Genomic DNA, 18519 nt, shown 5'->3' on the forward strand with positions numbered 1-18519 from the left:
TTGTTCGTGCAACTGCACTTATATCATTGACTAACTTGTAACTAGTTGACTAACTCATTTGACTAGTCTACTGTGCAAAGTTAAAATTTTTATTTGCAGGATATTCCACCTCGTACCCAATTTCAAATATGGTCTCACAATTACCTCTAACTATGCCCTCGAAGTGCCTTATGGGTATAGTTAAATAAGACCACGTCACCTCACCTGAGTGGGATTCAAGCCATTGCGCACTACTTGGTTATCTAAGGGATGTAAGAGCACTTTCAGTGTGGGAAGGCCTCCCTGGACAATAGGCAACACAATCCATTTATATCAACAATAACTGCCTGAAATGAACAGCAAATGCCCAAGTGCATCTCCACCCCTAAACTGAATAGCCTATGCAATTCGTATTAAAATATTAGTATTTTTTATTTTATAAATTAATAAAAGATAACTTTATTTTTAATTTTAGATAATAATAAAAAATTGGTTGAAAGTATTTGAAAATATTGAAATGTAGTGTAAAGTGGAAGAACATGGTTAAGTATTTATAGGAAAAAAAAAAAAACTTTAAAACATTTTTTTATTAGTTTTTTTTATAATTTTTTATAATTCAATAATCTTTTAATAATTTAAATTGGCTGACGTCATGGTGACTTCAACCTTACATCACATAGGCAGAGCGCTGGGTTAGGCGATTATTGCTTGACTTCTCCATCGAGCTCGCTCGGGGTCCAATTGCCTGAGTGGGCTAGAGTGGTTCGGGAGGGAGAAGAGTGGATTAGGTTGTCTATCCCTAAGGCAATAAGCAATGGTAGAGTTGCTCTAATCCTATCCTAGATGACCTAGTAATAATTGAAGAGATTTTATTCTAACACCCAAGTATTTTGAGCAGAGTGGAAGTCATAACTCCGAGTGGAGGCTTGAGCATTGGCTCGGACTGGCAAACACTTGGCATTTTCAGAAAAATATTTGAGGAGACTGTTGACTGACTCAGACAAGAGCAATCAGGAGTTAATGCCTAACGCCACCATAGAGATGCGTGCAGAGCTTGAGGATAGGGTTTTCCAACATGCGTGTTAGGAATGCTTCATTTCCGTCGTCAATCATCGTTAGCTTGGGCAACATGCCTGCTGTGTGAGTGGCACAGCGTGCATGCGATCCGGTACATCGATCGTGGCTTGCGAAACGCCATGTATTTCATTGCTTCTGTTCACCAAGTGCCACATGTTCTATGAACGGTTGGTTTTGAGTTTTGTATTTAAACCTTTTCCATTTTATTTGTCCAACTTTCTGTTTTCGATTTTGGACAAAACCCTTGCCTTTCTTACTCTTAAATTTGCTCAGAAATTCCTTGAAATCCTCTTCGAATGTCCCAATTCTTTCTTATCCTTCCTCAATTTCTTTCCAACATCATCGCCTCGCCAAACTCCAAAGCCTTGACGTTGGTGAAACCTTCGTCAAAACGCATGGCTGTCCCTGGCAATTCAAAATTTTGCCCCCAATACCGCAGCTGATGACGGATGATGCAACGATCTAAAGGTTCTCAGAGGCACACCAATAGGTACTAGGAGGTTGCTGTCTCATTTTGGAACACCGAGGTATTAGCGTTTACAAAGATTTGCTAGAATCACCATTTTCCGACTGTCCATGCGCTACAAATCCACCCATGGTATTTGACTCATGGGCTCAAGTTCCTGATGTCGGGATTAGTGAATGAGGCATTGATCCATTATCAGGTTGCCCCGGTCAACCTTATGGCCACGGCATATCGGCATGCGTCGTAAGTAATCACGCTCCTAAGAGGATACAATATCTACTTCTTAGATATCCTCTGGGGAGGGTTTAATACGGATTTTACTATCATAAAAAAGTCACCTCCTCGATTGGCATAAATACACCCTTCTCTAGGATTTATCTCTGGTAATGCAATCTCCGCATACTTATTCTCTTGCCTATTGCTTAAGTTTTAATATTTTTTTACTAACTTGACCATTAGAGAGCCTTTAATCGGCACATGCCCCCCTCGCCACAGTCCTGGGCTTATTTACGGTTGTTTATTCTTTTACAGGTTAACGAGTTTTGACATCTCCACCACGAGCGGCGATGCACAAATTTTGTTCAACAACCATTAAATATCAATATATTCCGCGTAAGAGAAATATGTGGCAAGAAGAGCAGGAGGGAATGGTTTCTCTTTGTAGGGCTACAATGTAGCCTAATCATGAATATTTACTTTTCTTTTGACATTGTTATTATCAAATTTTTAATCCATATTGGATATCTTTTGTTATTCGTAGTGCGCATGATTTTTTTTTAGATGTTTGATCACCATCTAGGTTTTAATTAAGCTGATTTGATGCAAGTTAGAGTATACCATGAATTCCTTTTTGTAGATGCCATGCAATTAGAGTTTATGTGATTTGCTAATGATTTCCATAGCGCTTAATGAGTTTTTATTTGTTTAAATTCGTCTAGATGCCATAGAGAGTTTCATGTAAGGATACTTTTGATGCAATCAGATGCCATGACTATTGAATAATTTAGGGAAGATCATCATCAATATGGAGAATTACTTGTTCATAACATATTAAGGGAATTTAGTAGAACTGGTTAAGGTGAATCCAGAGCCCTAGGTCTTGTTTTCTATGTTTCAGTTAATTTTATGCATTTATTTTTCAAGCTATAATATCATCTGATTAGTACACTTGTGAGTACTAAAATTTGAGACTTAAAAGGTTAGATTTGATTATCTAGTTTCCGTAACAGCAACTTCTCACCACTTGTCTTGATGTTAGTCACCCATAAAACTAGGGGTGGTTCGGTATGGGATATCATACCGAAACTAGTATCCCGAATCCCAAACCAAAATTTTTCGGGACGGGAATTTGAAGACCAATCCCAAACCAAATTTTCGGAAATCCCAAATTTCGGGAATCCTGAAATATTTTCGGGATTTTGGGACAAATCGGGAATCCCAAATTGAAATATGAAATTATGAATTGTTCTTCAAATATATAATTCAAGAACACATTCATGAACTATGAATTTCATTTCATTCACACTACCATTTAATTGAACACTGTCATGTCTGACTGTTTTTATCATAGTCAAATTTCAAATTAATTAAACCCTTTTTGCAATATGTTGAGAGACAAAAGAATCAAGCCTTCTAAAATCATCAGCCATGGCAGCAGCAATAATAAAATCCACATGAATATCAAACAAAACATGAAAAATATGCAAGGTGTAGGGCATTTCAGGTTGCAGAGCATGAATTAGAAACTACTAGCATCAATTATAAAAGAATAATATATATATAATAATTAATATTATATATTTTCGGTTCGGTATGGGATTCCCGAAATATCGAGAAGCCAATCCCGAATCCCATACCGAAATTTTGGGATCGGTTCGGGATAGCATCCCGAAAATTTCGGGAATTTCGGTTTGGGAAATTTTTGGTTTGGGATCGGAATTTTTTCGGTTCGGTTCGGGATTTTTGGAAATTTTTTCCACCCCTACATAAAACCCCCACAAGCCACTTTCTTTGCAAGCAACAAACTCCCCATTAGGTGCATGGCAAACACCTCAAGGGAACGAAGTTATCAGCTGAAAATATAACCGATCTGATTAGTTTGGTGGCCTCTTTTTGCCCACCATACCCACTATCGTTAAATTGATGAAGAATATATCTGAGATTGTCAACGCGTTAAGCATATATTATTAAAATAAACTAACTACATGAGTTGGATTGTAAGAATCGAATCTATTCCCGATTATATGCATTACTAAAGAACGATTACTCATATTCTCAATTTGAAAGGGAATTCCATTTGAAAGTACATACTGGGATAAGACAATCTAGTGAGAGCCCATCCTGACATCATTGTCATCTAGATTTAAGCACCATCATTGTCTTCTAAAAAGAAATAAAGCTTTTTATTTTAAAATGATCTTTAAGATTGACATAACTTTTTACTTTGGTATTTGACAATAAAAATTAACAGAATGTGGTATTTGAGTTTGTCCACCGGAAATAATTTTGGTCATTTGGTGAAAAATCTGTCAATATCCTTGTTAAGTAGAGAAGTTAATTTGACAAAAATACTCTTAAATACGTGGCAATTCATGTGACAATTTAAAAACTATATTGATGGATTTTTCACGGATGAACCAAAATGATTGTGTACAAACTCAGGGGCCACTTTTATTGATTTTCATTGTTATAGACGAAAGTGAAGAATTATGCTAATTTCAAAAACTATTTTGACTAAAAAGCCAAGAAGTAAAAAGGTAATGTGCAAGGGCAATGCCAAAATGGTTACCCATGATCTTTCTTGTATACAAATTTAAGGTCAAACGTAAAAATTGAATCTCTTGATCCGATTATCAAGGCATTTCCATCTTTGTTAAAAAAAAAAAAATTTGATGGCAAAATGTAAATTATCCATCTTGGCTCATTTCATTGGAAGATGTAAATAAAAATTTAAATTTACATTCTTTTTGTATCTTTTGGTGCGGGTCCCACTAATTATAAAGAGAAAATTAAATGAGATCTGAAATTTACATCTATCTTAGACCATTTCCAACCCTTGGTTAAAACCTAAAATTTTTAACTCAGAAAATTTAGATTTTAACTCAGAAATATTTTTTTTTTCCAACCTTATGAGTTAAATTTTTAGTCTGATATTATTAAAGAATGAATTTAGGATAATTTTTTTTTTAAATTTTTATGAACATTTTAACCTAAACATATTTAGATTTCGATAAATATTAAGAAATCACTAAACCGGCAATATGAAACTCGTGGAACACTATGAAAGAATATGAAACACATGAAAGAATTTTTTTTTTATTAATTTTAGCCGTTGGATTTAAATTTGGACCGTTAGATCTTTTTTTTATTGTTAGATTTGATCGTATTAGATCTTAGTCGTTGGATTCAATAACTTTGTAAATATAAAACTAAACAGAAATGAGTTTTATATCTGAGATTAAATTTGCCCCAAAAATGAGTTTTTGATTAAAACTCATATTTGGCACAAGAGTTGGAGCAAGTTGGGATTTATAACCTAAAATTTTAGTTTTACTCTAAGGGTTGGAATAGGTCTTTTGGAGTAGAATTTTTATTTTGCATCTGTCTGAAATGTCAAATATGATGTAAATATGTTTTTCATCTCAAATTGGCATTTTTTTTTTCATTGTTAAGTCCTCCTCATTTGAAGTACTATAGTCCCCATTTTATTAGTTCCCACCGTGATTTACTTCTATTATTAGTTTTTAGACAAGTTTGCATTTTCTAGAGCATCTCAAATTATAAGAGAGATTAATGAATATGAACCATTATTCACTAATTTGGAAAGCCATGAAAAAGGCTAACAACAATATTCTCTGATTTTTTTTTTTTTTTTTTTTTTTTTTTTTTTTTTGACAAAAACTTGATATTTTATTGAAATCAAATGTACTACATCAACTCCTGGTTGAGGAGGTCTTGAATGAGATTAGGAGGGTCCTCTAACCATACAATTTTTTTTTCATTGCCAATAGAAATGGCAACTTAGCTAATCTATGGGTAACCCCATTACATGTTCTTGGCACGTGCACAAAATGGACCGGGGAAAGCAACTCCGCCACTTACCTGACACCTTCTGCTAGCAAACCAAACTCGGACAAATCCTAACATCAGTTATTAACAGCAGTAGTAGCTAGAGTGGAATCACTATCCATAATAACCCGTCTAACCTGCAACATCCCCGCTAGCCGAAGGCCCTCCTAAACTACCAAAAACTCCCCATGAAGAGCAGACCCAACACCCTTATTCCTCCATGCTTCCGCTGCTAAAAACTTCCCCGTCCAATCCCTTAACATAGCTCCCACTTCCCCAGATTAATGCTCCAACAATGTGGCCCCATCAGCATCGGTTTTGACCCACCCATTAGAGGGGGTCATCCATTTGAGTTGAGGAACCTTCATTGGCACATTCTCTGCACTTCATGGGCTGCCAAAAATGCTTGATACCAACTCACAACCTTCTGCAGTACTTCCATAGGTTGTCCACGATGCTCATCCCATACCAGAGAGTTACGTGTTTGCTATAGCCACAAAGAACCATGCAAACAAGATCAAATTTAGCTCTTTGATTCTTAAGTACTGAAAGGAGCCACTCACGCATCAACACTCCGAGTACTGACAAGATATTGGCCCTGAGCGGAGACCCTAACCACACATCATTCGTAAATAAACATTCACGGAACACATGCTTATCCGTTTCGAGATTTCCCGAACACGCCCCACACTCTATGTCAAGGTGCACCCCTTTCCTTGCAAGATTAAATTTAGTCGAAATAATGTCCTTACTAACTTTTCACATAAAAATTTTCACCTTAAGGGGAATCTTAGCCCTCTATATTGACTTCTAGTGAGGTGAAAAAGCATTGCTCCCCTCTGATGTAGACACACCAGTCGTGTTAGATTGCACCAACTCCTTCGCCACTGCTAACAGTATACTTAAGTCGGGAATTATAATGTCAAACTAACTGATCTGGCAGTAAGTGAAAAATGATCCGCATAGTACTAGTCAAACCCACCAACTCCTTCGAAAACAAAGCATGTAACTCAACCAATTTCCACAAGCAAGACTTTGTATCAATTAGCTCTTGGACACGGATATCGTTCTGATCAATAGCAGCAATAGAAAAGGACTTTGAAAGAGTGAGGTCTTGGTAACCATTTATCCTTCCACGCCGTAATAGACGCATCATTCCCAACAACCCATCTGGAACTATGGACCAACACTTTCCATGCCTTTAATATACAAGACCAGCCATATGAACAACTCTTCGAAAGGGTTGCCTCCCAAAAGGATATGATGGGAAAATAACGGGCTTGAATAGCTATGCCAACAAAGAATCAGGTTGCTAGAAAACATGTCACCTCTGCTTAGCCAAAAGTGGCCTTAAATGCAAATAAGTCCCGAAAGCCCATACTCCTTCTTCCTTTGGTTTGCAAAGCTTTTCCCAAGACCACTAATGTAATTTCCTCGCATTCGGATCACTACCCCACCATAACCGAGTCATCAATTTGTGAAGATCATCACAAAAAGTCATGGGAAGCAAGAAACAATTCATAGCATAAGTCGAAAGGGCCTGAGCAACCACTTTAATAAGAAGCTCACGCCCTGCACTACTCAAGCATTTTCCTTTCCAGCTACATAGCCTATTCAGAGTCGTTCCTTGATGTAGGAGAATGTTTGTTTCTTATTTTTCCCCACAAAGGTAGGAAGCCCCAAGTAGCGTTCATGTTGCTCTACCACTTGGACACCAAGAAACCCGGCCATAGAAATCTGCCTCCTCAAACCAACATTTGCACTGAAAGCAACACTACTCTTTGAAAAATTTAACGTTTATCCTAACGCTTGAGAGTATACATCTAATATATGTTGAATAACCGCACACTCATCAAGACTAGATTTCCTGAATAGAAAACTATCATCAACAAAGAGTAAATGATGAATATTCAGAGCACCCTCATAAATACGAATACTGCTAAGAGCCCCACACTGCTCCTTTTTGGCAATAAGTGTCGAAAGACCCTCCACACATAATAGGAAAAGATACGGTGAAATTAAGACCCCTTGCTGGGGTCCACGGGATGGCATAACATAGTCATTTGGCTCCCTATTAATTAGGAAAGAATAGGAAATCGATGACACACAAGCCATAATCACTCTAATCCATTTCCTAGCAAACCCCAACCTAACCATCATAGCTTCCAAGAATTTCCATTCAACATGATCATATGATTTGCTAAAGTCCAATTTCAAAGCCAAATACCCTTCTCGACCACGTCGTTTGTTATGGAGAAAATGCCCAATCTCCGCAGCCACTAACTAATTATCGGAGATCAATTTGCCAGGGACAAATGCATTTTGATGTGGAGAGATAATAGTAGACAAAATCCCTTTGAGATGATTAGCTAACACTTTAGCCCCAATCTTATACACTGCATTGCATAAACTAATTGGCCTTAGTTGGGTCATATCCTAAGGTTCGTTAACTTTTAGAATAAGTACGACATGCGTAAAGCAAGCTTCACGCAACAAAAAGGTCCGACGTCAAGAAAGAATGAACAGCCTCCACCACATCGGCCCTCACAATATACCAAAATTTCTAATAGAAATGTGAAGACATCTTGTCTGGTCTTGGAGACTTGGAATGATGCATTTGAAACAGAGCCAACTTAATTTCCTCTTCCGTATAAGGTTTCAATAACTCTGTATTCATCTCCAGAGTGACTTTTGGAACCACCGCATCTGTCACTTCACTCATGGCATTTGGCAAAACCCTTTGGGACCAAAAAATCTTTCTAAAATAATCCACCACTGTATGCTCGATACCATCAGGAGACACCTTCCAAATCCCAACCTCATCCTTCAGACCCTTAATGGTATTTTTCCTACTCTGATTCGAAGCACGTTGGTGAAAGAATTTTGTATTCCAATCCCTTTTGTTCAACCAATGTGTTCGAGACCGTTGCCGCCAAAAACGTCTATTCTCTATTCAGCCGTGAATCCAAAGTACCTATTAATTCCCCTTTACACGCGCTCAACTCCATCGATGGTGGGTGCTTAAGCAAGACACCCAACTTCTCTTGGACTTTCGCAATTTCCAATCTTGTCGAACCAAACACATTGCACTGCCACTCCAACAATGCCACACACGTGGCATGAATCTTCTCACAAACCTGGAATAACGGGACTCCCATAATCGAAACGCCCAAGCACTCTGAATGACATTCTAACAACCTTTCCCTTGTAACCATATTTCCTCAAACCAAAACCTCTTTCCCTTCTTAGCTCGCACCACTGAAGAACTCTGAATCTTCACCAACACCGGTAAATGATCAGACTTGGACGGGCTCAAGTGACACACCCTAGACAACGGGAACCGACCCAACCATGAATTAGTGGCCAATGCACGGTCCAATATGCACCTCACTTCATCCTCCCTATTATCCGTCCAAGTAAAATCACATCCAACATAATCCATGTCAACCAATTGACAGTTTTAGATCGCAGCTCGAAACCCATCCAATCTCACATTACCACCAAGTTGCTCCTGCACGCTTAGAATTTCATTAAAATCCTTGAGAGAAAGCCAAGGTAAAGACCTTTCCTGCCCAAGAGAAGACAACAAAGACCATGATAAATGCCAATTCGCTGTTGCCAGATGACCATATAACCCAGTCAATCCCGCCCTCCCTGCACATTGTGTCTATATGATTTAGCGACGACGAATCATAAAGAGAAAATTAAATGTGATCTAAAATTTACATTCTTTTTGCATCTTTTGGTATAGGTCCCACTAATTATAAAGAGAAAATTGAATCAGATATGAAATTTACATTTGTTATAGACCATTTCCAACCCTTGGGTTAAAACTTAAAATTTTTAACCCATAAAATTTAGGTTTTAACCCAAAAATATTTTTTTTCTCCAACCCTTATGGGTTAAATTTTTAACCCGATATTATTAAAGAACGAATTTAGGATAATTTTCTTCTTAAAGTAACTTTTTTTTAAAATTTTATAAACATTTTAACCTAAAAATATTTAGATTTTGATAAATATTAAAAAATTGCTACCGTTAGATTTGATCGTATTAGATCTTAGTCGTTGAATTTAATGAATTTGTAAATATAAAACTAAAAAAAAATACACATATATGGTAGGCCAACCCACACTAATTCAGGGGGAATTTTGGGATAAATTTGGCCCAAAAATGAGTTTTGGATTAAAACTCATATTTGGCCTAAGAGTTGGAGCAAGTTGGGATAGGTTTAGAACTCAAAATTTGAGTTTTACTCTAAAGGGTTGGAATAAGTCTTTTGAAGTAGAATTTTTATTTTGCATCTGTCTGAAATGTCAAATATGATGTAAATATGTTTTTCATCTCAAATTGGCATTTTTTTCATTGTAAAGTCCTCCTCATTTGAAGTACTATAGTTCCCATTTTGTTTGTTCCCACTGTGATTAACTTCTATTATCAGTTTTTAGACAAGTTTGCATTTTCTAGAGCATCTCAAATTATGATCTCTACTTTAAAGCTATTATAAGAGAGATTAATGAATACGAACCATTATTCACTAATTTGGAAAGCCATTAAAAAGGCTAAAACCTATTAAAAGAGCCTAAAAATCCATATTCTCTGATTTGGGAAGTCATAATGAATATGAACCAATAGAAATAAGTTTAAAAAGTTATTAAAAGTATCAATTAATGCTAAAAGCTCTTAGGAGTTTCTTTCTTATTCTCTAAATTTAGGAGCTCGTAAAATTGATTTCTTTTTGTACAAAAAAAACTACCCACAATATTAAATGTTGCAACGGCTTATTTTTTTGATGTTGACACAAGCGGTATTATTCTAAATTAATCTATGGTCCAAGAAAGGAAGTTCAAACCCTAGCACGCATAAGAAGCATACGTTCATTTTGGACAATATGATTATGCTCAAAGCTGATGTATTAAGAATATTTTTCTTCTTTGGGAGAGTCACAAGTTCGAACATTCTTAAAAGATTAAGATATAAAAAACTCTTTACAAAAGATAATAATATGTATATATATCAAGCTCTTTATGCAAAGGGGGGATTAGGTATGGGGTCCACTCCACATCGAACTTCAATAATCCGAACCTTCTATTTTGTGAGTCTCAATTCATAGATGATTCTTGCAAAAATTCAATTCAATTCCAAACCATTTGCCTGTTTAATTATCAAGATAAAATTTTATTGTTTCTTATTAACAAAGTATTCGTTAAGTTTTTGAACCCAATTCGATGTCTTAAATATTTTCGATTTTGTTAATATTTTGCAAGGATGATCTATGAGATGTAACTTGAAAAATAGATGGTTTGCATCGTTACAATTAATCCCTATTTTTATAAAAAAAATGAATCCCTTCCCTTAAAGACTTCCTATGTATATATGTACATATACACACACACACACACACATATATATATATATGTGTGTGACATCCCACATCACCCAGGGGAGTGATCCTTAAATGTATATTCCCATCCTTACCTAGTACGAGGCCTTTTGGGAACTCACTGGCTTCGGGTTCCGTAGGAACTCCGAAGTTAAGCGAGAAGGGGGCTAGAGCAATCCCATGATGGGTGACCCACTGGGAAGTTGCTCGTGAGTTCCCAAAAACAAAACCGTGAGGGAATGGTAAGCCCAAAGCGGACAATATCGTGCTACGGTGGTGGAGCGGGCCCAGGAAGTGATTCGCCCCGGGCCGAGATGTGACAAATTGGTATCAGAGCCTAACCCTGGCCGCGTGTGTGCCGACGAGGACGTCGGGCCCCTAAGGGGGGTGGATTGTGACATCCCACATCACCCAGGGGAGTGATCCTTAAATGTATATTCTCATCCTTACCTAGCACGAGGCCTTTTGGGAACTCATTGGCTTCGGGTTCCGTAGGAACTCCGAAGTTAAGCGAGAAGGGGGCTAGAGCAATCCCATGATGGGTGACCCACTGGGAAGTTGCTCGTGAGTTCCCAAAAATAAAATCGTGAGGGAATGGTAAGCCCAAAGCGGACAATATCGTGCTACGGTGGTGGAGCGGGCCCGGGAAGTGATCCGCCCCGGGCCGGGATGTGACATATGTGCGTGTGTGTGTGTATGTGTATGGGATAGGGTCTAGAGACAAATAATTTTACACTTTTATGTAGTCTTTAGAGCATCTTCAAATGAGATGTCAAAATGTACACAAGCTATAATAGTAAAAAAATTAAAAAAAAAAAAAAAACCACACTAATATTCTCCAACCAAAGTGCCAAATGCTATATGGCAATGATATGGATTGGCAGCAAAAGAGGTTGCTGTCAAATTTGACAGCAGCTTCAAATTTTTTTTTTTTATTAATTATTACATGTATTTTATTAATTATTAATTAGTTTAATCATTTATTTTATAAAATAATAAAATAATACTTTAATTTGACATATCAGTTGGAGAACAAAACTTTAAAAGATGTCAAAGTGCCACATCCAAGGGTTTTGGATTCTTATTCAAACTTCATCAAAATCTAGACAACGTTGAAATGAAGTGACAAATATTTTATAAAGATGATCTATGAGATGCAAATTGCAAAATAGATGATTCGCATCGATACAACTAATTCCTATTTTTATAAAAAGAAAAAAAAAAGAAAAAGAGAATTCATTCCCTTTTAAAGACTTCCCAAAACCCTATATATATATATATTTTACTTTTTTTTTTATAAAAAGAAAAAAAAAAGAGAATTCATTCCCTTTTAAAGACTTCCCTAAACCCCATATATATATATATATATATATATATATGAGGGAGATGATGATGATGAACTTGCCGCCCACTGTATGCGTGGAGCGTGCGAGTGTGAAATTGGTGTGCTACCGAGTGCTTACCGACCGAGTTTCAAAGTTTTCTCAAAATTGGTGGTCTAATGCATCATCTTTCTGGTTTACTGGGGGTCCATACTACATACTCCCCCCACTCACAACCCCACTTTACCCTCCTCTCATTCATCCTCTGATACCTCCACTTTCTTCTCCAAAGAAACAAATAAAGATTTCAAAGAACATATTCTTTGCTTTTCATTTCAGCCTGCGCCATTCGTTTTTCTAAAGTTCGAGAGAGAACCCAAATCCCCTCCCTATCCATTTGATTTAAAGCTCCTTCCTTTACAGCCCCTCTTGCTTTTTTTTTTTTTTTTTTTTTGTTTTGTTTTTTCCCCCAAGGAATGAAAGTCTTTGGAGGTCCAGAAGGCCAAAGCAGTGTCCTTTATTCTTATTCTTGTGTTTTCCTTTCTGGCTTTAATTTGTTCTTGGTTTTTGAAAGATTGAGTATTTTCTTTTCTGGGTGAATTCAAGAAAAATACTTGGAGATGGAACGTGGGGTTCTTGATAGTTTAATCAATAGGCTTCTTGAAGTGAGAGGCAGACCAGGGAAGCAAGTGCAGCTTCAGGAGAGTGAGATCAGGCAGCTGTGTCTCGTCTCCAAGGATATTTTTCTGAGGCAGCCTAATCTTTTGGAGCTTGATGCTCCTATCAAGATTTGTGGTACTTTTACCTCAACCCCCATCCTCTGTTTTATCTTATTTTACTTTAAAATTTAATATATTAATTATCTTAGTTTACTTTTACTTCGATCAATTTTGAGTTTGGATTTATGGGTCCGCATAAGTTTGATTCGCTTGAACTGGGTTGCGATCAAATATGGAGATGAATAATTTGTGTTTCCATCTTTGAGTGACTTACAAGAAATCAAGAATGGTAAAATATGTCATAAAGTTCAATGGTTAGGAACATCAGTATATATCCTTACTTGAGATATGTCTTATAAGACAGAGTGCTATAAATAAACAAGTGATCAAGTTAGATCCACTGCTTTTGAGAAATTCATTCTTGAATCCATTGTAATGGTTTGATGACGGGCCATTTAGTTTATGAGTAAAAATTTGTGAACTGTGATCAGTTGCATAGAGTGATGCATAGTTAGGATATGAACCATTATTCCAGCCTGATACGTGTGGCATTTTGGGGTCTCACGCTTCCATTATCACGCAGTTGAGTGGTTTCATTTCTTTGTAATTTGTACATATGCACAGTAGAGAGAAAATGTTGTGTAGGACAATAGATAATGACAACTTATTTCTTCTGGTGTCAGAAATAGTTTTTGTTTCATTTACTTTTGCAAAATTGTTCGTATCAGAAATTCATCTGCTAGAAATACTTGCTGTTCCACTTTGAAAAACCAAGTTTCTCCCTGAGGGATAATGTCTTGTGGGCCAGTTATCCCTATTAACCACAACCCTATAACTTCAGTTCTTTATGTTCTCTAGTTGCAAGTCGAGATATCCTTCTCTCTAAAAGCAGAGCTCTAGGTCGATGTTATATGTATCCGCATTGAAATTTTGACATTCCATGCCTGTATCCACACTGTGGTGTAGTTTTTGAAATCTTCTAGCATAAAATTGTTATATTTCTGAGATGTTGCAAAGACTAAGCATTGAAAGGTATGAATTCTTGATAGTTTCAGCCATAATCTATTCATTTATATGCATGTTTACATTTTTCCCTTAAGAAAAAAGAGAAATGTAATCTGATTTCATATGGGTTTCTTTACATCACACAGGTGATATTCATGGTCAGTATGCAGATCTTCTGAGGCTTTTTGAGTTTGGTGGATTACCCTCTCAGTCCAACTATCTGTTCTTGGGGGATTATGTTGATCGTGGGAAGCAAAGCCTAGAAACAATATGCCTTCTCCTTGCATATAAAATTAAGTATCCTGAGAATTTTTTCCTTCTGAGGGGTAACCATGAATGTGCTTCAATAAACCGAATATATGGCTTTTATGATGAGTGTAAACGAAGATTCAATGTCAAACTCTGGAAAGTGTTTACAGATTGTTTCAACTGCCTTCCCGTGGCAGCTCTCATTGATGAAAAAATACTCTGCATGCATGGAGGACTATCACCCGAGTTAAACAATTTAAATCAAATCAAGACCTTAAAGCGACCTACTGATGTCCCAGATAGTGGTTTGCTATGTGATCTCCTGTGGTCCGATCCTAGCAAAGACATTCAAGGTTGGGGACCAAATGATAGGGGAGTTTCCTTTACCTTCGGTGCTGATAGGGTAACAGAATTTCTTCAGAAGCTTGATCTAGATTTAATTTGTCGAGCTCATCAGGTCTGAAATTTTTTTAATTTGAGAATTTTCCAATACCATACAACCAAGAGTTCCTTCCACTGACGCCTTGTTTATATTTGCAGGTTGTCGAAGATGGATATGAGTTCTTTGCAAATAGGCAACTTGTGACAATATTTTCAGCACCTAATTACTGTGGTGAGTTTGACAATGCTGGGGCAATGATGAGTGTCGATGAGTCTCTTATGTGCTCTTTCCAGATATTGAAGCCTGATAAGAAGCCAAAGTTTAGCTTTGGGAGTAGAGCTGCACCTAAGCCGGGTACTGCATTGAAAGCCAAGGTATCATCCATCTCACTCTATGATCGAAACTCTTTTTTGTAGTTTATAATCATCGTAACCTTTTACGTATTGGTATTTGTTGGAAACAGATGAAAAAGTAGAGAATTATATAGAAAAATTTCCAACTATCGTCCATGCTGATGTGAGCCTAGAAAATCACTGCAAATTAATATAATGCATCTAAGTTGGTTAGTTGTGGAGTTATATATATATAGGAGTCCCATGCGTTAATTCAACAATTTTTGAGTGCTAATGAGAGCTCCAATCAAGTCTCTGTCTGAGTTAAACATTTTTGTTGTCGTATTTTATTGGTAAAAAAATGTTCTCTCAAGTATCCGAACTTGGTGTCTGTCAAGAGTTGGTACCTCGGTTTATGCTATTTTATTTTCATTCTTCCTTGTTATGTTGTAGGCTGCATATTTGACTGGATTTTGATATTATATGCGCTTTATTAGCCTTCACTTTATAGACGAAACTTGCCTTCCCTTGTTATGATATGTATTTTTCTTTACCTCCAGTCGTTTCTTGGTGCAATGGCGTAAGGTATTGCGATCGGAGATTTCTGAAGAAAGTACCTGCCTTAAGTCGGAAATAGGCAACGTGCCGGTTTAACTGTTTAAGCCCTCTAATTGTTTTCAATACAAAAACACAAAATCGCAACTTCTTTCAGCTAGAGAGAGTGCAGAAGATCTTCCCAGAAAATGTGCAATGCCCTTGTATGCAGTGGGGACTAGTACTACACAGCCCACTCTATGCAAGAGCAATAGGTAAAAAGTTTGAAAAAGAGTTTTTTTCTCTTTTCTTTTTCTTTTTTGTGTTTTTTGGGTGGGTTGTTTGAGTCTTGCTTTTCATGTAAAATAAAAAATAGTTGTAAGACTCGGTTGATTATTCTCTTATCTTTGTTGAATCTGTGTATTAATTAATCAAAGAATGAAAATAGTGTCCTTGGAAGGGGAAAATGATCTCTTTAATAAAGATGAGACTCACATATTTAATGGACTTTACTTTTAATATTTATTAAAAAGATGGTGCAAATGATGAGACAGATAGTAATTGTAGCATTGCTCAAAAGCAATTTACCCAAATAACAAAACAAAAAAAACTAAAACTAAAAGAATGAGGATAAAGCATTGATTATGTATACCTTGTCCACATTTGAGATAATACACTTCCCACCACTAAAAGCAGTGGTGATTTATGCTCTCCTCTTACGTAGAAAAAAAAAAAACATAACACTGATATACATAATCACGAATATACATATACAGAAACAAAAATTAGCAAATTACGCACATGATTACAATGGAGCAAAAAATAATTTTTAAAATTTAAAAGACGACACGTAGATTTTTTTTTTCTTCGAAAAAGATGATATTGTCCCCATTAAATAGGTAAGGCATAAAAATGTTTTCACGCACAATTCAACATCCTAGAGGCTTGAACAGCTGACTACGACTATACCAAGTTCCACTGCTCATGGCATGAAAATGTCAAAGACATTAAAGATAGAATTAATTACCAAATCGTATCTTTAATACATTCATAATTGAAGATCTAATAGCTATGGTTAACAAGAATGCCAGGTGGCAATTATATGTGGTGTGTCAAAGACATTAAAGATAGAATTAATCACCAAATTGTATCTTTAATACATTCCTAATTGAAGATCTAATAGCTATAGGTAACAAGAATGCCAGGTGGCAATTATATGTGGTGACAAATGTCATTAGTTGTTTTACAGAAATCTCTCTCTCTCTCTCTCTCTCTCTCTCTCTCTCTCTCTCTCTCTCTCTCTCTCTCTCTCTCTCTCTCTTGTAATGAATATTTTCTGAATTGATCTCGATCTTTCTGTGAGCTTCTAAGTTGGTTATGATGGTATCCAGAGCTTGCGATTCACTATGGATTGTAGAGTTTTTGATTGGCCGGCGCTTGATTTCACTGCGGGTTGTAAGGTTTCTTGGATCTTGATCTTTGTTCTTGAGCTATTAATTTCTTATGAATTTGTTGTTTTCGGGTGGAAATTTGGCATATGTTCTATTTCTGTTGATGTTTGGGTAGTTCTTGCATCTTTTTGAAGAATTTCTTCTTCAAAATTGTTCATGTTCTCGACAATTGGTGATTTTAGATCTGCAATTTTCAGTTCTTTAGGGTTTCTGTGTAATTGTTGCTGATAAGGCCGATGCCATAATAGTGATTGATTGTTGAGAATATAAATGAAGGCGATGCCAAGATTTGTTTAGTGTTCTTGATATATTTGTGAAGGCCAATTGCCAACTATATTGTTTACTTGTTGATTGCTAAAGATCAGTGCTTGTTCTTGATAATTTAGTATGATTAATTCTCAAATCAAGATTGAAGGAATTTTTGGGATGTTAACAATTAGGCTAGGAGAAAAAAATTACTCCAAATTGGCATATCAGTTCAGTTCAGTACTCAGGGGTTATAAGTTATTTGTCCTCCTAACTTTGTTATCAATACTAATACAAGGGCAACAAAATAAATTACAATGGCTTTTCAGGAATGGGAACAAACTGAATGTCACTACTTAGTATTTTGATTACTACTTTGATAGATGATTCTATTAATCATGTACTTGGTTGTAAAGCTGCTCATGATGCTTGGTCAATTCTTGAGGATCAATATGCTACTGTGTCCAAATCTAAGATTAATATGTTGAAAAATGAGTTTCAGACTTTACAAAAAGGAACTGATTCTATTGACAAGTTTCTTTCTTGGCTTAAATCTATCAGAGATCTGCTCATTGCTTCTGGAGAGGCAATATCTGATAATGATTTGATCATTGCAGCCTTAGCTGGTTTACCAAGGGAGTATGCAATAATTAGAACAATTATTCTTGCTAGGGAGACATCTATTTCTCTAAAAGAATTTCATGTTCAGCTTCTTAACACAAAAAGGGATTGACAACATGGAACACTCTTTCTCACTCTATGGTAGCTCTTTACATGCAAGGTTCTTCAGAGTTCAGGTTCTTCATCTCAATCTCATTCTACACTGGTAATGTCTCTTCTACTTATAATTCTGGTACTAGACCTTCCAATTCTCAGAGAAACAACTTTGGAGGACATCAAAGAGGTGGTTACAGGTATTACAACAAAGGCAGAAATTTGAATTCTAATAATCGACAAGGAGGATGTTAGTCTTAGACTGGTAGCACAGACACTAGATTCAATATGCAACCGAAATGTCAGATATGTCAGAGAAAATGTCACACATCTGCCAACTATTATCACAGGAATCCAAGTTCAAATCAGGTTCATTTGTAGGAATATCAAATTTGTGGAAAACTTGGACACATTATGCTAGATTGTTATCATCGAAAGAATTTTTCTTATCAAGGAGCTCCTCCTCCTCCTCCATTACAAGTTTATCAAGAGTTTCCTTATCCATCATCTTCCGGTTCATTTCCTAGTTCTTCTCAGCCTAGTGCATCTCTTTATGCTATGCAAGCTTAGCATGTGAATTCCTATTCTCTTA

At 36.4% G+C, this 18519-nt stretch overlaps 1 protein-coding gene across 1 annotated transcript; it reads left to right on the top strand.

Moving 5' to 3' along the window:
• Positions 1-12384: 12384 nt before the first annotated feature.
• LOC137731739 (serine/threonine-protein phosphatase PP1 isozyme 2-like) lies at positions 12385-15997 on the top strand. The gene is made up of 4 exons (XM_068470931.1): positions 12385-13090; positions 14166-14725; positions 14809-15024; positions 15543-15997. Exons 1-4 carry the CDS (start codon positions 12916-12918, stop codon positions 15564-15566), a joined length of 975 nt encoding a protein of 324 aa, XP_068327032.1. The 5' UTR covers positions 12385-12915; the 3' UTR covers positions 15567-15997.
• The last annotated feature ends 2522 nt before the right edge of the window (positions 15998-18519 follow it).

This window comes from Pyrus communis, chromosome 4 (genome assembly GCF_963583255.1).
Source record: "Pyrus communis chromosome 4, drPyrComm1.1, whole genome shotgun sequence".
NCBI classification, from domain to species: Eukaryota; Viridiplantae; Streptophyta; class Magnoliopsida; order Rosales; family Rosaceae; genus Pyrus; species Pyrus communis.